This window comes from Periplaneta americana, chromosome 16 (assembly GCF_040183065.1).
Source record: "Periplaneta americana isolate PAMFEO1 chromosome 16, P.americana_PAMFEO1_priV1, whole genome shotgun sequence".
In the NCBI taxonomy this organism is placed as follows: domain Eukaryota; kingdom Metazoa; phylum Arthropoda; class Insecta; order Blattodea; family Blattidae; genus Periplaneta; species Periplaneta americana.
Window position 1 is genome coordinate 22,476,097 of NC_091132.1, and position 21,009 is coordinate 22,497,105.

General features: G+C 37.0%; 1 protein-coding gene across 1 annotated transcript; it reads right to left on the bottom strand.

Moving 5' to 3' along the window:
• Positions 1–11,749: 11,749 nt before the first annotated feature.
• LOC138691107 (cuticle protein 19-like) lies at positions 11,750–15,869 on the bottom strand. Its single transcript, XM_069812825.1, has 3 exons — positions 15,777–15,869; positions 12,482–12,577; positions 11,750–12,311 (listed from the first exon to the last, which is right to left on the bottom strand). The coding sequence occupies exons 1-3, from the start codon at positions 15,789–15,791 to the stop codon at positions 12,084–12,086; spliced, it is 339 nt and encodes a 112-aa protein (XP_069668926.1). The 5' UTR covers positions 15,792–15,869; the 3' UTR covers positions 11,750–12,083.
• Between the last annotated feature and the right edge of the window lie 5,140 nt (positions 15,870–21,009).

The window sequence follows — 21,009 nt, forward strand, 5'->3', positions numbered from 1 at the left end:
AAATCTTTTTCTGCCCCGAACTTTTCTCCCGTTCACCATTTCTTGCAGTGCATCCTTCAGTAGACAGTTTCTTCTCAGCCAGCGATCCCACCAATTCCTATTTTCTTCCTGATCAGTTTCAGCATCATTCTTTCTTCACCCACTCTTTCCAACACAGCTTCATTTCTTATTCTGTCTGTCCATTTCACAAGCTCCATTCTTCTCCATATCTACATTTCAAATAGTAGTCACTTCTCTTTACTTCGTCGTTAATACCCCATACAATGCCACAGTTCACACAAAGCACCTCACTAGTCTCTTCCTTAGTTTTTTTTGTCTCCAGAGGTCCGCAGAAGATGCTCCTTTTTCTAGTAAAAACTTCCTTTATCATTCCTATACTCCTTTTGACTTCCTGGTAGCAGCTATGTTACTGCTGTATTTGAAGCTGTCCACTTGCTCTACTGCCTCATTTAGAATTCGCACTTTTACCTCTTTTATTTTTCTTCCGATAATCATGGTGAAAGCGTATTGTGAGAGTATAATATCATACAGTAAAACCTTGAATTGCTAGTAACTTGGTTTACGAGTGTTTTTCAAAACGAGTGAACAATGGAAAAACATTTTTGTTTGATAAACGAACAATGTCTTGCGATACGAGCAGCACGATTTGTACGTAATTTTTGTCGCTTGCCGTGATCACAATTTTCCTTCAACAGCACAGGGGATCTCGTTCGAGGAGGAAGAGGAGAAAAGAACGGACGAATTCCTCGCTTCAAGTGAGATTAAAGAGGTGTGTAAAAAGTGGGAAGCAGTACAAAATTGTGTTCAAATTCACCATCCTGATAAGCAGAGACTGGAAGTTTAGGGATTATGAATCATTAAAATAGGCAGGCAAAAAGGCATCATAAATAGCTAAAAAGGCATGCAAAAAGGCATTGTTAATAGCTAAAATACGCAATAAAAGGCAATTTAAAAAACCCTGCACTAGACCCACAACCTTGCACTTTCCACAAGGAATTTCGGCAGCAAGAGAAGTTTTACATAAGTCGAATGCAAATTGAGATTTTCGACTCGATGTTGCAATTACTGTTGGAAGCAAAGACATCTTCTTCCCAGTAGCCTTGGAAAGTACATTTTTGTGTTTGGTTGTACTGATATGTTGCGATATGAAATATTTAGCTAGCTACAACAACGTCGCAACGAAAACTGAAACAAAAATAGCCGTTAAAAATAACGTTAGACCGCACTCATCATTGCCTTGTCAAATAAACACAAGCGATAATTAAAACGCTTACTGTTATACATTTTTGCACGGCAGCACTCACTGTTGCAAAGAGAATATGAACTGACTGAAAGACAATAATATACATTCGGTGAAGTCACTCACTTTCATTGTAGTGGTTATAAAAATAAATTAAAATATACCTTTAGGCAATTTTAATAATAAATTAATAAATAATAGATAAATAATCAAATAAAGGCAAAAAAGGCATTTATTTTCTAAATTAGGCACCTATATTTTAAAAGGTAGAAAAGGGCAACATAAAACTGTGACGCTTTAATCACAAAGGTATAATTCGTACAGATTTACTTTCAAAATGAAGATAGTTTTAACATACAGAGTGATTTATATAGAACTGACATATTTCTTTCATTAATTGTTTCAGAACGAATTGTGCTAGCGACAACTTATTATACCTAAAATGTAGAGGAGTTTTGGGAGATTATTTACCTCTATAGCAAATGTTGTTCGGCGTTGTCAAATCCGGAGATCTCGGTGGCCACAGGTTCCTGGAAATTATTCGGTAGTCACATAACCGGATAAATGGAACCATGTGATGGACAATATGGCAGGATTTTGCACAATGAACGTCTGAAACCAACGACAATAATTCAATATTTTATCCTTATCTGGTTCCTGTAGCTGATGAACAACCGTAACCCTATATGGCTTTAGGCTCTCTGACACATTTGTCTCCTGCGACAAACGTCTTAATGATTTTTTGGGTGACTGCTCCAGTCGTGCTCTTACGTCAACAACAACCGTGGGAAGCCTAGATGAACGATGCTTGCCCTTTTCACTCACCAGAGATCCAGTTGTTTCCAATTTGTTTACCAGTCCCAGTATTGTGTTTCTTTTGGGAGGATTGCGAACACCAAATTCTCTCTGGTATGCCCTTTGAGTAGCTGTAATTGATGGAGCAGTCATCCAAAAAATCATTAAGACGGTGTCAGAGAGTCTAAAGCCATATAGGGTTACGGTTGTTCATCAGCTACAGGAACCAGATAAGGATAAAAGATTGAATTATTGTCGTTGGTTTCAGACGTTCATTGTGCAAAATCCTGCCATATTGTCCATCACATGGTTCATAGATGAAGCATGGTTCCATTTATCCGGTTATGTGACGACCGAATAATTTCCAGGAACCTGTGGTCACCGAGATCTCCGGAATTGACAACGCCGGACAACATTTGTTACAGAGGTAAATAATCTCCCAAAATTCCTCTACATTTTAGGTATAATAAGTTGTCGCTAGCACAATTCGTTTTGAAACAATTAATGAAAGAAATGTGTCAGTTCTATATAAATCACTCTGTATTTAAAAAGGATTCTGCCAAAGTTCCGGTCTCTGCTAATAAGGTTGTAGCAGTGCGTGCGATAAATCTGTTAAACGACAACGCAGTGTTACATTTCTTCAAAATCCTCAAAACGAGGCAAAAGCAGGTGTCATTGGATAGGTTTTTAGTCAAAGCAAAAGATTTCAGTCAGTCAAGTAGTCAGAAGTGATTCCGTTAGTGATAGTGAAAACATTTTCTTTAAATGTTCAAGAAGTTTAGTAAGCAGTAAAACAGGTGAAAGACACTCAAAAACAAAACACAGTAAAGTAATTTGTGTTGCACTATTGTGTTGGATTTTACTTTATTTTATATGAAATAAAGTGGTGTGAAACGAATTGATCTGAGTTTGCATTTATGAAGAACGTCGCTTTGACATGCGATTGTTTTGGATTAAGAGCACGTTTTCGAAACGAATTACGCTCGTAATCCAAGGTTTTACTGTATTTCCCACTATCAGAGCGTTTTTCGAGGGAAATAAAAATTCAAGCTTATTTCCCATTGTAGTAACAGTCGCCTAGCAACGTGACCGATCTCATTTTTCAATAGGTTCAGTGCATCGTAAGACTTTTGTGGTTAAATGGATAAAACGATAAAATGTTTCTGGACCGGGATGAGTATCATTGCCGGGACGCTGTTTGCACAAATGATCACCTCGCGCAAAGAAAATAAACCTGTGACTGCGACACCAAATCTGAAAGAGGAAACTCTCCAGCCTTCCTTGGAAATGCTGAAAGCGATTCGACGGAAAACTGCGTCTAGGAGAAAGACGGACCGTCCAGATAACATATCTTAACTTGCGCAGATGGAAACGCAGTACGTGAATAGCTCGTGTGAGTGCTTTAACAGTTAAGGTGATAATAAATTACAGATAGTCAATCAGCCGTAGAGTTTCTTTGTAAGTCTGGCGAGCAGGGGCAGTCTCGGTGTAGCAGATCGAAGAGATCTGCTTTGAACTTATACAGGGACATCATTTTATTTTTACTTCAATTTTTATTGTACCTGAGTTTCTGAATGTACTTAACTCCCACCCCTCCACACAGCTCCAAGACCGCATATACAGTCATAGTAGCCTTACGGTCATAGTAAACAGTACATTCAAAAAATATGTTCGCGTTTTCTAGTGACGAAAGAGCTTTCAATATTGCAAATGTTATGTTTTTATTTAACGACGCTCGCAACTGCAGAGGTTATATCAGCGTCGCCGGATGTGCCGGAATTTTGTCCCGCAGGAGTTCTTTTACATGCCAGTAAATCTACTGACATGAGCCTGTCACATTTAAGCACACTTAAATGCCATCGACCTGACCCGGGATCGAACCCGCAACCTTGGGCGTAGAAGGCCAGCGCTATACCAACTCGCCAACCAGGTCGACTCAATATTGCATCATTTTCGCTCAGGTACTGTCGTCCATTTGCCTACGTCTTATCCCGATTTCCCCCCACCAGCTTTTATTCGCCAGCTAGTGGCTGGGCTGTCTTAGCTCTTTTCTGAGAACATTAATTTCTGTTAGGAATTGGACGTCTACGTAATATTATACAACTGTTTTCATTCTCTATATCGTACGCTAATGTGCTGTAGAAAGTATAATATACACTGCATAATGAATACGTCCACATGGACAGCTCAGTTCGTGAGTAAAAACACATTGTTAATACTTTACTGTATTTTGATTAAACAAAAACGTAATGAAAGTGATCAAGCTCAAAAGCGCAATATTTCCTAGTTTACGTAAATGGATGAACTACTTTTCTTCCCTCCTATACCTAGGAAAGTGATTTGTTTGTATATTACGCCAATATCATCGAACTCCAGTCGTGGAAGGGGGTAGCAAACGGCGTTGATCCAGAGGTATAGGCAAGTTAATATTAAAAATGTTACTTACTTACAAATGGCTTTTAAGAAACCCGAAGGTTCATTGCCGTCCTCGCATAAGCCCGCCAGCGGTCCCTATCCTGTGCAAGATTAATCCAGTCTCTATCATCATACCCCACCTCCCTCAAATCTATTTTAATATTATCTTCCCATCTACGTCTCGGCCTCCCTAAAGGTCTTTTTCCCTCCGGTCTCCCAACTAACACTCTATATCCATTTCTGGATTTGCCCATACGTGCTACATGCCCTGCCCATCTCAAACGTCTGGATTTTAAGTTCCTAATTATGTCAGGTGAAGAATACAATGCGTGCAGTTCTGTGTTGTGTAACTTTCTCCATTCTCCTGTAACTTCATCCCTCTTAGCCCCAAATATTTTCCTAAGCACCTTATTCTCAAACACCCTTAACCTATGTTCCTCTCTCAGAGTGAGAGTCCAAGTTTCACAACCATACAGAAGAACCGGTAATATAATTGTTTTATAAATTCTAACTTTCAGATTTTTGGACAGCAGACTGGATGATAAGAGCTTCTCAACCGAATAATAACACGCATTTCCCATATTTATTCTGCGTTTAATTTCCTCCCGAGTGTCATTTATGTTTGTTACTGTCGCTCCAAGATATTTGAATTTTTCCACCCCTTCGAAGGATAAATCTCCAATTTTTATATTTCCATTTCGTACAATATTCTGGTCACGAGACATAATCATATACTTTGTCTTTTCGGGATTTACTTCCAAACCGATCGCTTTACTTGCTTCAAGTAAAATTTCCGTGTTTTCCCTAATCGTTTGTGTATTTTCTCCTAACATATATTCACGTCATCCGCATAGACAAGAAGCTGATGTAACCCGTTCAATTCCAAACCCTGCCTGTTATCCTGAACTTTCTTGATGGCATATTCTAGAGCGAAGTTAAAAAGTAAACGTGATAGTGCATCTCCCTGCTTTAGCCCGCAGTGAAATGGAAAAGCATCAGATAGAAACTGACCTATACGGACTCTGTTAGTAAAAATAAAATGATGTCCTGTATCTGTGACATTTCAGATCTGAAAAACACTCGAGTTCCTTACATACAACTATCGGTAATGTATACTATGTCTTCGTTTGTTTTAGGCCTCCGTGAGAAGACGACTATGAACTTCACTATTAAAGCGATAAATTGTAAAGTCGACGACAAAATTAAAATTGTATTAAAGCAATAAATTGTGATGTAGACGACAAAATTAAAATTTTATTAAAATAATACATCTATGTAGGGACAAAATTAAAATATTATTAAAATAATAAATTTAAAGGTATCCCCGTAACATGTCATGAAGGCACTTGGGGGGGGGGCATGGAGGTAAAGCCCCATACTTTCCATGACCTCGGCACTAGATTGAGGTGGTGTGATCGGCACCACGCTCTGACCCGGTACTCAATTTTGTAGGAGGGTGAGTGAACCTCGGGGCCGTTCTGAAAGTTTGGCAACGAGAAAAAAACCCTGTTACCACCTGGGATCGAACCCCGGACCTTCCAGTCCGTAGCCAGCTGCTCTACCAACTGAGCTACCCGGCCTCCCTTTATTGTGATGTAGATGATGAAATTAAACTTTTATTAAAGCGAAGTGTAAGATGTTTAATTTTTAACTGTTTTATATTATGCTATTCGAAAATGACTTCCAAGAATAGCACTGCAGATTAGAATGCATAATACCGTTTAATTGGCATTTCAGTGGAATATCCCACTTTTACTATTCACATAGAAGAGCCAAAAGAAGGCAGAAATACCCTATAATTGCATAGTTGGTGGTTTGTGATTTGAAATAATCATATATCATCGTTTGATGAGAAACATCTTAGCATAACCATAAAACAAAGAACTTAATTATTATTGTTGCCAGGCCAAGCACATATTAAGTGCAGCATTCGCTGCTCTAGCAACAAGTAATATCTTGAATATAATACATAACATATGCGGTGATAATATTCCAACTTGTTTTATTATTATGTAACTAAGAAGCAAGATGAACGTATGTTATTTCGGAAATGGTAACGTACATCTTTCCGGAATAGGTGCCCATTTAAACGTTCTACGTTAGTAAGAAATCACAAAAATTGAGCCTCATACTTTCCAGGTTATGCCATGTCCCAGTCAATTAAAATATTTTTAAATATAAAAACTTCCTTATCTCCCCACACTACACACGGAAGAGAAAACGTACCGGTATTTAAATCATCGAAACCTTTCCACATTCCTCGGCCTCACGTCACTTAAATAAGTATCCCCTCAACCCACTAGAGGGGTACAGAAGAGAGGGGAGGGGTTGCCAGGTTTGAACCCCCTTTTTGAACTTAATTAATTACATAGGTATTTAGATTTGATTATTTTTTATCCATAATCGTAATATTAATAAATATATCGTAACATAATAATAATAATAATAATAATAATAATAATAATAATAATACACAAAATTTGAAATACCGATCATGTAAATTATATTCTTAATAATGACCCTCCCCTTGACAAAATTCTGCGTACGCTACTGCAACCTACTGACCTTCTCACATACCTCGATCTCATGTTACTTACATACCTTACTACTACAAAAATTACCTGTAAAAATATCAAACTTGCATATTTTTGTTACAACCGTAAAACATTTACATACTAAAATATACACTTAATTACATATCTGCATGATTATTTTACTGGAATGTTTTAAAGATAGACATCAACAACATAGTCTAGGATCTTTTACCTTTTCCTTCAGGAAACATTTTTTTTTTAATCGTTACGTAGGCTACCTTCAATTATTAAATTTTCTCAAATTTTTTATTAAGAAAAAAATATTTTCTGGAGGAACAGGTGAAAGATCCCAGAATATTTTGTTGTTGTATATCTTTAAAACATTCCAATAAAAGAATCGTGCAGATATTTAATTAATTGTGTATCTTATTATGTAAATGCTTTACGGTTTCAAAAATATGCAAATTTGATATTATTTTTACATGTAATTATTACTTATATTAATACGCTGAATAGCGTTTATAAAGTATAATTTATGTAGGCTATATTAAGCATTAAATGTTTTGTTCATTTAGCTTTATATTAGCGGAGATATACTTACTTACTTACAAATGGCTTTTAAGGAACCCGAAGGTTCATTGCCGCCCTCACATAAGCCCGCCATCGGTCCCTATCCTGTGCAAGATTAATCCAATTTCTATCATCATAACCCACCTCCCTCAAATCCATTTTAATATTATTCTCCCATCTACGTCTCGGCCTCCCCAAAGGTCTTTTTCCCTCCGGTCTCCCAACTAACACTCTATATGCATTTCTGGACTCGCCCATACGTGCTACATGCCCTGCCCATCGCAAACGTCTGGATTTAATGTCCCTAATTATTAAGAATACAATGCGTGCAGTTCTGCGTTGTGTAACTTTCTCCATTCTCCTGTAACTTCATCCCTCTTAGCCCCAAATATTTTCCTAAGCACCTTATTCTCAAACACCCTTAACCTATGTTCCTCTCTCAGAGTGAGAGTCCAAGTTTCACACCATACAGAAGAACCGGTAATATAACTGTTTTATAAATTCTAACTTTCAGATTTTTTGACAGCAGACTAGATGATGGAAGCTTCTCAACCGAATAATAACACGCATTTCCCATATTTATTCTGCGTTTAATTTCCTCCCGAGTGTCATTTATATTTGTTACTGTTGCTCCAAGATATTTGAATTTTTCGTTGAATAGCGGAGATATAAAAAAATGAATTTCAATGAATGTATGCAGACCAATGGTGTACCTCCCCCCCCCTTAACTCTAACCTATAATGAAAGCAAATCAGGCGTCAGTCCCTCGTGTGGTGTGGGGAGATATCGAAGATTGGCCTTTATCTTTAAAGTTATGTAGAAGCATCTGGTAAACAATCACACATTTTATTACGTTATTACAGGAAGAAATATTATTGTTAGAAAGGATGGAGGAAGACAATAGACTGAAATAGGGTTTAACTTTATGGGGAGATATAGATGATAGGAGAAGTATGTTAGGATATATGATTGAATGTAATCAAGTGTAGTGATGGACCGTATGCAGAAATGTGAGGGAAACCGTCTGATGATAATAAATATGAATGAATATTATTCTGTTATATTTTTTAATCTAAATTAAAATATTTACGTACCTTCTTGACAGGAACTAGCTCTCCAACGCAGATCAGTCCCGATGTACTGTAGGCACCAGTGTAGCTTCGCTCGACCCCACACGTTTCTTTCTGCCGACCGATTAGACTGACTAGTTCACTGAATACGTTTGTCTTTCCATTCGTTGATGTCTCAAACTGTGTGCGAGGAGTTTTTTCTAGATGTCACGTAGTACGTTTCATTTACTTACGCTTGCCTTGCAGTGTGTGCCAGTCATTCAACGAACCCGATTCGAATAACGCAACAGAGATGCGGTACAACTGGCGTACCATTTTGTTTCACCCGGTAATATACGTTGGACTGGCTTTGCCGTTACCTATCTCAAAGAGCCAGAAAGCTAGTGAATGTGGATTATAAGGAAAATTCTGCTCTACGAGTATAACAATAAACATAGGTCAAACAAATTCATATTATTGTTATGTTCAGACTGATTACGTGTAAAAACGTCGTATTTATGAAATTATGAAACTAAATATCGCTTAAGGTTTACAATATAATTATAATTCAACGTAAGCACGTATTTATTGTTAATGGATATAATCAAGATTTTAAAGAATATCCCATTTATACGTTATTCATTTGATAGACACCAATCACATGCAACAAAAGTTAGATATCAACCATTCACGACTCTCTACATCGATCTGTGAATCATACTACACAGCGCTCCCAACCTGTAAGGAACAAATTTCGGGAGGCGAAGGAAAAAATATCGGTAGTTTGGAAGAAAAATCGGTATGTTTTTAAACATCAGTTTCAGCATTAATTAAAGGAAAGTTATATTTATTATTACTAATTATTATACCAAATACAATGAAGAGTTTAAATAAAAATACAAATACTTTTTTTATAGCATCATTCGTAACATTGTTTTTAATTTTTGCTTGGAAATATCATTCTGAATGAAAATTTATTAATCAAACAATTGCTATCAACATACCATTCTGTTCTGAATTATTTCAAATTAATTGCTCTCGATATCGCTGTTCTCTATCTTTGAATCATGTCACTTTTTGACATTTTATTAATCAGAAATTGAAACATTCGCTTTTGCCTATATACATCCATATCTCTTTTTTTCTCTCTTGTATGGAGGAGGAACCCGAAGGCTTGCACTGCAGCCTGATGCTTATTGTGCTTACCACTCCTATTATGTGAATGATTGGATAGCCGAACGGCCGTGCCCTTGCACAAGTAGAGCATGCCGCACCGTGAACTTAACCCGGACTATGGTATGGATGATGATGATGATGATGATGATGATATGTGAATTAATGATGGTGAAATGAGTCCGAGGTCCAACGCGGAAAATTACCCAGCAATTCTGCTTCAATTGATTGAGGAAAAACCTCAACCAGGTTTCGTATTATGCTCCAACTCACGCTGTCTAGTAATTAGTGGTATTATTTGAGACGATGAGAGAATTTTCAGCTTCTTTACCACGTCACTGATACAGAACCATCAAATGTTTCTAAGTTATATATTCCCTCCATAACTAGGGAAAACAAAATAGAAGAGTAGACTACCTTTCGGATCCACTGCCAAGAGCTGTTCACCAGAAATGGTGAATGATGTTGCTTCTTTAGAACATCAGGAATTTGCATCGCGTTATTTATTCACGTCATGATTATGTGAGGTCACATCATTGCTTTCCTTTGTCCTTAGTTTCCACTATTCTCTGCAGGAATTTCCAGGAAAGGTTTGCTGTCAATGTATGGCGGTGTCTTACATTAGACCAAAACCGCATAACTTTTCTGCAAATTTCGGAGTTTTCATTATAGCAAAAATTTCATTGCGCAAAAGCTAAATAATACGAACGATCAGATTTGGCAACAGTGCATGCACCGAAAGATTCGTCTGTGTGGCTTACTTCTGTTGTTAATGTTGTCATTCTCCACAGGATTCGTTTCAGCAAAAAGAATTCTCCCAGTTTTTGTTTAGAAGTTCATTGGTTCGCAACGGTGTCCCGCAGTTTTAGTGTAGTTCATCAAGAATTTGGAACCATTTACGTAATTTTCTCAAATATCTGTGTATTTCTTTGTCAAGTTTGCTAACTCCTCTATTGCCAACAAAATTGATCGAGATATACATTTGACTTTGGAGTTACTTGAGCACGTGCACTGAAGGGAGAGATTCATAAACTGCTTTTTCAATTGGCTGTGGAATGATTCTGTCCCATTTGTCGTTTTGAGATTATCTGATGAATTACTAGCTCATAATAATGGAGAGAATTCTATGTATTTCTCAAACACACCGCATTTAAAATAAGAATGCTTCACATATTTAATGTATAAACTGGAGAAACATTGCATTGTTGCCAAACCGCTGACATTTGGTTATGAATATTCCTTGAATTGCGGTAATACGACAACAATTTTTGCGGTAATGAAAGATCGCCCGATTTACATTTTTGAGCAAATTAAGTACACTCCCGTGTGGACTCATTTTATTGGCCATTCCCTCTCATTGCTCTAATATACATGACCTTATGAGAAATTGGGATTAGAAGGACATTTTAATGCCTATTGCTTGAATTATCCGTGTTTCTTGAAAATTCTGTGCAGCTACTCCCCTTTATTAAACCAGATAATCATCATCATCATCATCATCATTGGCTCAACAACCCATTGAGAGCCTTCCTCAGTATTTTATTCCAGCCGTCTCTACTTCTGGCCTTGACTGTCCACATTCGTGCACCAATAAAGTTGGATGGAATTCGTAACAGTGGGTTTTTCCGGGATGGGGCCGTCAGCCCTAAGCCCAACCATCCAGCAATCCTGGGTGGCCGATGATTTTCTGTTAGGGTTTACTCCCTTAGCTGATAGTTCCCAATTATAGCGTCGGGGACTCGCTTTTTCGTCCTTGTATGCTTAGCCGTAAAACGTTTCTAGGGGCCACTACGAGGAAGTGCATACATATGGCTTGGTAGGAATAAATGGCATTTCTCAAGCTTTTGAATAGCACACAACCATCAGCAGATTGTGTGCCCTTGAGACCACATACTACCCCTTGACCCCCTTAAACCAGATAATCGGGTGTTTATAGTGTTTGGGAAAATGTGGGTAGATAAACAAGATACAAGTTTTGCTTAACGTTTTATTATAAGCATAACAACAGAAACAAGAAATTGACTTATGAAAGGATGATGTTCGATAGAGACTGCATGCGAAGCCTGATGTTCAGATTTAACAAATGATTAATTCTTTCACAACAAAAATTACTCTCATGCTTGAGTTCATTCAAGATCCAACCTAAGAACCAGTGACTAGTAAAGATACTTGTATCGCTCGAAAGATGAAAGAGTAAATGAGACGATAATGAAGATGTCGAAGTGATGAGTGCAAGAAGTCAACTGATGACAATATGGCCATGTATCGCGATTATGAGTGGTGAACGTGTTGGTTGACTTCAGTTCGTTAGTGGTGGTGATGAACAGGGTGCACGGCGTGTCCCGATCTGACGACCTGGGCGTGGAATCCGGTGTGGTGGTCGGCGGTGTAGTGGACAGTGCGGGTGGTGCCGTCAGGCTCAACCAGCTTGTAGTATCCCTCAACCTTATCACCATCGCGCTTCTCGTGCTGTTCCTTGATGTCGTGGGTGTGTTCGTCCTTTACTCCGTACTTGAATTCGTACTTGGGATGAGCCTGCAAACGAAAATGTCTGTTATTTCCGTGCCATGTAGGGTAGCTGTCAGTTATAACTCCGAAGGATATGATTCGGAAGGTAGATACTACTGTTCCGGGGCTCAATATTTACTACTTGTTCCTCAATGTCAAAATAATCACAATAATTTTAGGGATCTGTTATTACTCACATGGTGATGCTCCTCCACGTGGTGTTCAACGGGCAGGGCTACGTGGTGGTACTGCGCCAGGGCAGCAGCAACCATGCAGACGAGTACGAGAGTGACCTGCGGACAAGGGAGCACGAGCCAATTAGACACTGCAAGTATACAATGGTGGAAGTGAAATAACCTTCCTGATTGAAAGGAACGATAAGGTAGACTTAAATGAATAGAAAACCTATATTACGTTTTGTGATTAAATGCACGGTTAATTAGAAAATTAAGTTTGACGTTTCAGCAGTCCGGCAACATCGCCGCTAACACACACTACTCGTGATACAGCTGTAAGAGGTCAACGAACTCGGTGAGTCTCGCTAGATGAGTTGTTCTCTGGTACTGTATTGCAACCAACTAGCATGTGCAGTGGCTTGAAGTGAGATGTTTTTAAAATTAAATTTATACGAAAACCTTCCACACTATTGAAATATGCCAGAAGGATAAATTATTCTTTATTAGTTTTTCTATCGATATGGACAAAAATCACAATCCTACTCGCAATAGTTGTCGGATAAGAGGTTGTTAAACATTTGAGAAAAACGTATTTTTTAAAAGAAACTATTAACTTTCCACCAATATGATATGATGGTTTTTTTTGTTACATATAACATGAACTATTCGTTCTGAAAATCTGCAAGGCTATTTCACTTTCATCCTGTATACTGGGAGATTTGAGACAGTCGACAACGTTTATGTAGGAAGTATGAAAAAAAACAAATGAAGGACTGAGTAAGAATTAAGGGACGAACGAGGAAATAAATAAGAAGTGGTGAAACAAAGAATTCATTATACATCTTGATTACACAACTTTTAACACTATATCACTTTGAAAAACGTATTATATGTCTTTCACGTGTTAAATTTTATGTTACGTTGTTAACATGTTTCGGCCTGCTATTGGCCTTCATCAGAACTGGTTCTTGCTGGTACTGATTTAATAAGTCTCAGCAATAAAATATTTAAGACAAAATTAGGTATTTAATGTAACATTTAATATATTTCTTTCATATAGACTATTCTTTACTAAATCTTGTTCGTTTAATTAATTTTTTATTAATTATTATATACTAGCCTAGTTTTTCGTCACATAGTTATTTAGTAGAACATTTATTCCGTTCTTTCTGGTGGTTCTATAATATAAGAGTGTTTCCCTGTTTATTTTTCTTTTTCTTTTCCTTTCGTAATTATTATTATTTTTTTTAATATTTTAAAATACATTTTTATATATGCCTGTTTAAGATTATTCTTTATATATTACAATAGTATAGTTGTAACATCTTTGTAACTATTAGGCCTAGGTAATTTCTGCGTGAAATATTTAAATTGAAACCATAACCACAATCCTTTAAGTTTTGAGGCCATTCGTCGTTCTATTCGCAATGTTGTGAGAGCTACAAACTAGTACAAATCTCGTATTGCATCTCTGCCTCTGTGCAAGGTCATAGTTTGCGGAAGAAAGATAACAGAAGTTTACAATGCTTTTTAATGCTCTGACTTCTATAACCAAGATAAGCCATTTTTTATTTACCGGTCACTCGCCGGCAGAGATATAATAAAAGCATTGTCCAAGCAGAAATGTAACTATGAATTGTAATGTTGGCTGACAAATAAATATACCAATATAAATAATAGAACCGTATTTAGGGGTGACTATAATTGCTTTGAATGAAAGTGGAACTTTAATCACTTTCTTTACGAAAAAGTGGGACACCATGTTTTTTTTCTAAAATTCACTATTTATTTGATTTAAACTTAATCATAAGATAGGTACATATATCAAAATGAAACGAAAGTAACATTAAAAGATGGAAGAAATGTTAATAATTTCGAACTATACTTGATAAGAGTAGTATTATAGCAATAAGAAGGAATTAAATGCACTTTAAAATTGATTAATATTTAGCTCAAGTCATAAATCAGGCTTCTAAAGAGGTTTATTTACTTTGTTTACTCCAATTATGCTTAGCAGAAGCTACTATTATATTCAGCAATTCAGGTTTTGTAAGCAAATATGAATAAAAACCATTGCAGTTTTATTTACTTAAGTTGAAACAATTTAGTAAAACACACTTTACACCACAATGGCAAAAATTTAAGAAGCTACACCATTTTCCATCTGTCATAAACTGATTCCAATGCTCACTGCCATATTCAATCTCGTTTCTTTTATGAATTTATTTTTTATTTTAGTAGGTTATTTTACGACGCTTTATCAACAGCTTAGGTTATTTAGCGTCTGAATGAAATGAAGGTGATAATGCCGGTGAAATGAATCCGGGGTCCAACACCGACAGTTACCCAGCATTTGCTCATATTGGGTTGAGGGAAAACCCCGGAAAAAACCTCAACCAGGTAACTTGTCCCGACCGGGAATCGAACCCGGGCCACCAGGTTTCACGGCCAGACTTGCTAACCGTTACTTCACAGATGTGGACTTCTTTTATGAATGATTAAACATGAATTATTTCATCAAACAATAAACTGTCATTCGCAATAATGTTTTTTTTCTCTCTTAGCCATATAAGAGTATTTTCAACTACTGACCAATTTGGCGGTTTTTTAAATCAACACCCAAATTAAAAATTGCCATCATTAATGGATAAAGTCGATAACATGGGGAAATATCTCCCATGTCTACAGTAAGCCTATGCAAGTATAACGTGTAAAATTTATCGGCACACTTGTAAAAAGTTTATAACTTAAAGGCTTACGTCAAAAATTGGGACAAAAACCTATTTACTAAAAAAAAGTCGGGACAGATTTTTGCAGACCCAAAAACGGGATAATCCCGATTAGTCGGGACGTATGGATATTCTATGTTGAGAATTAGCGTTGCTTCCTCTTACAGCGTCACAAATTAACAACGCATGCCATCTCATATAGCAGAATCTAGTAGCGGTACCGTGCTAATTTTCGTGCTTATATACAGCGATATTCCCTATATTCACTTGGTTTCTGTCATTCTGCGCATGGCAAGTGCTCATAAATTCTTGTGTCAGGAAGAATAAAATTAAAACTTACCAGCTATAAGCACAAATTTGCTTAAAGAGATGTTTCAATTTCTTATTCTGGGAATCGAACCCAGTACCACTACTCCTACAACAGAAAATGCTGCTACTTCAGCCACAACGTCAATATAACTAATTTTATAAAAGTAACAAATTACTTGAAACGTGCGCTTCTTGCAAAATATAGTGGCCCTTCTTGCGATGTGATTTAACGACGGTAACTCTGTTCCCACATGGTCAACACACACGCTTGGACTTACCTTAGGGAGCGACATGGTATTCCTTGTACCAGCAAAGGTGACTGAATGACAATCAAGGCGCTGGTTTCCACTTATATACTCTGCCCACCACCGAAACGGCGTCTGTGCTATTTTATTGCAACATTTCCGTCTTTCGTTTTTAATGCGATTTTCTTTTTTTTGAAAGCCTAGTTCAGAGTCAATGATAACGTGCTGAACTTGGACACGGCTCCAGAGCATGGTGAATGCGGGCCGTGTAACATGTACACTTATGTAAAATTGGCAATACTTTCCCTTTCTGCCGTGTGGGTAGCAGCAATAAACATATTCTTCCAGTTTATTATACATGCAATTACAGTGAGAGGTATGTTACGTTACGCGAGATATCTCTCATTTACAACAGAAATTCTACTAAAACTAATATTATGATTTGATTCTAAGGTAAACCAATGGTTTATGAAACATTTCCATATACATGTATAGGTACATTTTTTGTAGATCACAAATGGCCTTGACCTTAAAAAGAACATTTATATGTATGTTAAATATAACTCAATTTTAAACGAAACAAAATCATGAACAATTGTAGGCCTAAACTTCAGCAACAATGTACTTGATTTTAACGCCAGAGAAAAGGCTTCAAACTTCGACGAGATGAGTTCACAATTTGGGTACATTTTGGATATTTCTGTTTTATACTATCACTGTAGCAATTCTGCAGCTTGGTCATCTGACAGTTTTCTGTAGAGGCCAACGTTCGATTACCGTAATTATATACCGGAATGTTAAAGTGAGGAATGCATTTGAGATAGAGTTCCCTGGACACTAAGATTCCTATATCAATGTTATTTAACTATTGCTTAGCCTTATAATCGACTCACATCTCCATGATCTCTGTAATTATTAAAAGAAACGTTTAATATTCGCAACTAGGACTACAGTTATCTCACAGTCTCTACAGAGTGTCTTCAATTTTAAAGTGGCGTTAATAAAGAATTGCAAATGCAATTATCTCATTCAGAGTGGGCAGCCTTTGCTCTTTAAAATAAAGTTAATAAATAATTACAATTATAATTATCTCATCAACTCTGAATAGTCTCTGTAGGCATAGTATATTTAAAAGGGATATTAATAAAAAATTACAATTCGAATTATCTCATCATCTCTGAATGGTTTCTGTAGGCATATTATTTAGAAGGGACGTTAATAAAAATTACAATCATCTCATCGTTTAATAAAGAATTACAATAATCTCATTGCCTCTGAAGAGCCTCTGTAGTTTGAAAGGGGTGTTGATAAAGAATTACAATAATCTCATTGTCTCTGAAGAGCCTCTGTAGTTTGAAAGGGGTGTTGATAAAGATTTACAATCATCTCATCGTCTCTGAAGAGCCTCTGTAGTTTGAAACGGGCGTTGATAAAGAATTACAATCATCTCATCGTCTCTGAAGAGCCCCTGTAGCTTGAAAGGGGCGTTAATAAAGAATTACAATAATCTCATTGTCTCTGAAGAGCCTCTGTAGTTTGAAAGGGGTGTTGATAAAGATTTACAATCATCTCATCGTCTCTGAAGAGCCTCTGTAGTTTGAAACGGACGTTGATAAAGAATTACAATCATCTCATCGTCTCTGAAGAGCCCCTGTAGTTTAAAAGGGGAGTTAATAAAGAATTACAAACACCTCATCGTCTCTGAAGAGCCTCTGTAGTTTAAAAGGGGAGTTAATAAAGAATTATAATCATATCATCGTCTCTGAAGAGCCTCTGTAGTTTAAAAGGGGAGTTAATAAAGAATTACAAACATCTCATCGTCTCTGAAGAGCCTCTGTAGTTTAAAAGGGGAGTTAATAAAGAATTACAATCATATCATCGTCTCTGAAGAGCCTCTGTAGTTTAAAAGGGGAGTTAATAAAGAATTACAATCATCTCATCGTCTCTGAAGAGCCCCTGTAGTTTAAAAGGGACGTTAATAAAGAATTACAATCATCTCATCGTCTCTGAAGAGCCCCTGTAGTTTATAAGGGGGTGTTAATGAAGAATTAAAATCATCTCATCGTCTCTGAAGAGCCCCTGTAGTTTATAAGGGGGTGTTAATGAAGAATTAAAATCATCTCATCGTCTCTGAATGGCCCCTGTAGTTTAAAAGGAGCTTTAATAAAGAATTACAATCATCTCATCGTCTCTGAAGAGCCCCTGTAGTTTATAAGGGGGTGTTAATGAAGAATTAAAATCATCTCATCCTCTCTGAATGGCCCCTGTAGTTTAAAAGGGGCTTTAATAAAGAATTACAATCATCTCATCGTCTCTGAAGAGCCCCTGTAATTTAAAAGGGGCTTTAATAAAGAATTACAATCATCTCATCGTCTCTAAAGAGCCCCTGTAGTTTAAAAGGGGGATTAATAAAGAATTACAATCATGTCTTCGTCTCTGAAGAGTCTTTGTAGTTTAAAAGGGGCGTTGATAAAGAATTACAATAATCTCATCGTCTCTGAAGAGCCTCTCTAGTTTAAAAGGGAAATTAATAAAGAATTATATCTACCGCTGTGGAGTAACGGTTAGCACGTCTAACCGTGAAACGAGAGGACCCGGTTTCAAATCCTGATTGTGACAAGTTACCTGGTTGAGGTTTTTTCCGTGGGTTTCCTTGAACCTTTCAAGAGCAAATGCTGAGTAACTTTCGGCGCTGGATCCTGGACTCATGTCGTTAGCATTATCACCTTCATGTCACTCAGACGCTAGATAACCAGCAGTTAATAAATCGTCATAAAATAACAATTTAAAAATACCGGTAATTACAGTCATCTCATTGTCTCTGAATAGCCTCTGTAGTTCAATGAGGCGTAAATAAAGATGTTTTAATTGATATATTTTACGACTCTTTATCAATTGCGATAGTTATCTAGCTTCCGAATGAAATGAAGATGATAATGCCAGCGAAATGAGTCCAAATCCAGCGCCAAACATTACCCAACATTTGGTCTTTATGGGTTGAGGGAAAACCCCGGAAGAAACCTCAAACAGGTAACCTTTCTCAACCACAATTTGAACCCGGGACCGCTAGTTTCACGGTCAGACATGTTAACCGTTACTCCACAGCGGTGGACAATAAAGAATTACTAATAAAGAATTACAATACTTAAATTATTATCATCATCATCATCATCATCATCATCATCATCATCATCATCATCAACAGCGACCGTACTTTGTCCCAGGAGGTTACAAGATTAAGTATTACTGCAGTTTTTACGATAGTGGAAGATACGCGTGCGTCTAACATGTTTATATTACACGTAATTTATATAATATGGCGTAGTTTAGTATTATCTTATTCAGTTTTGTGTGTAAAATTGTAGTGTACTTTGTAAATTTGTAGTGTTTTTTGTAACGCAGTTTTACTCCTGGTTGAGTGTTAGAGAAGGCCGTATGGCCTTAACTCCGCCAGGTTAAATAAATCATTATTATTATTATTATTATTATTATTATTATTATTATTATTATTATTATTATTATTATTAGGTGACACAGTTTTAGTGACAAATTTTAATTTCAGTTAACAGAAAAAGTGTAGCTACTTTTATTTACAATAGGTAACAACCACTAATGTTGCAAAGGTAACGCCTTGGTTTAATTTGAGCGAAGTCATTAACTAGTTCGTCTTTTATTTCCTAAGGGTTTAAAAGTGGATTGTTTTAATATTTAAAGGACCGTTTTCACATTATTTTCTTTAGTCTATTTATTTTATTTATTGGTTATTTTACGACGTTTTTTCAACTACTATTGTTATACAGCGTTTCAATGCGATGAAGGTAATAATGCCGGTGAAATGAGTCCAGGGTCCAACGCCGAAAGTTACCCAGCATTTGCTCTTACTGGGTTGAGGGAAACCCCCAGAAGAATCTCAACCAGGAAACTTGCTCCAACCAGGATTTGAACCCGTGCCCTCTCGTTTCACTATCAGGAGTGCAAACATTACTCCACAGCGGTGGACTTATTTTCTTTAGGCATACTACTCAATTATTATGTTCTTAAATCTTAAATTCAGGAAAGGGCAACTGTCCCTATACCTCCCTAAATGACAACTCCGGTTACTTTTGAGCTACACAGGGTATTCAGAGATGATGATATGACCATAAAGAAATGTAATTTCTTTTAAGGGGAGGCAGAGGTGAAATTTTCGAACAAAACTGAAGAAAAAATGAAAATTTGTTTTTTCCATTTTTATTATTTTTATTTTCATATTCCGATGTTAGTTTTTGATTTTGTGCCCTTTAAAAGTATGAAATTAAAACCAAGATAACTAGCAGTGAATGGAGACAAGCTCTTAAAATGACAGCTAATGTTTGTCCTTTCCGTGCTATACCAGGAAGGTGCCGAGACGGAAACCACTGTCGTCGTTGCGTCAGTGAGATTGAAACTCTTGGCCACGTTTTGGGTGCCTGTCCTTTCAGCGAGACACTGAGGAACTCTAGACATCACAGAATCAGGTCCATGATTGCCGAAGCCTTGAGGAAGAAAGATCTCACTGTGCACGAAGAAGTCCATGGCATCTCTCAAGAGGGATCCTGTCGGCGAATTGACATGCTTGCCAATCCATCAGGCTCTATATCCGCCTACATTATCGACCCGACAGTCAGGTTCGAGGCACAGGAAAAACAGCCCGCTGACGTCCACGCAGAAAAATGCAGAATTTATGAGCCCACAGTTCCATTCTATTTGGAGAAATATCACCTCACCTCCATTGAAGTAGTTGGGCTAATGGTTGGCGCTAGGGGCACAATACCTCGCCTCTTTGCCAGTTTCTGCAAGAAGTTCCAGCTGAACAATGACTTCATTCGTGATGTTTCCCTTGCCGCTTTCAGAGGATCACTTGCCATTTTAAAATACCATCTGTACTTTGTTTCTTAAAAAGGGAGAATTTTCCTCGCATATATAATCTGTTTGTTTACTATGTTTAGGCCTGTTATACATGCTATTATCTTTCCTGTACTTACTTTTCCCTTTTGTTCGTTCCCCTCCTTTCTCTTCTATGGTCTTTTTTTTGTTTTCACTCAATAAGTTTATTATGCTTTGTCCAATGAGGCAGTCCCGTCATTGGGAAAGCTGTTTATAAAATTATAAACCTAGTCGTATATTATTCCCATAATAAACTAAAACTTATCATTATTTATATACCTTCTCTGAACATATAAATAAAAAGAAATATTGAAAATTTCTTACAATATGGTGCATGGAGCATTTTATACCAAACGATATA

Excerpts from the sequence above, each read along its gene's own strand:
- LOC138691107 (XM_069812825.1), bottom strand. Across the intron at positions 12,312-12,481 it reads ACGTGGAGGAGCATCACCAT|GCTCATCCCAAGTACGAATT; the intron begins GTGAGTAATAAC and ends TTTCGTTTGCAG.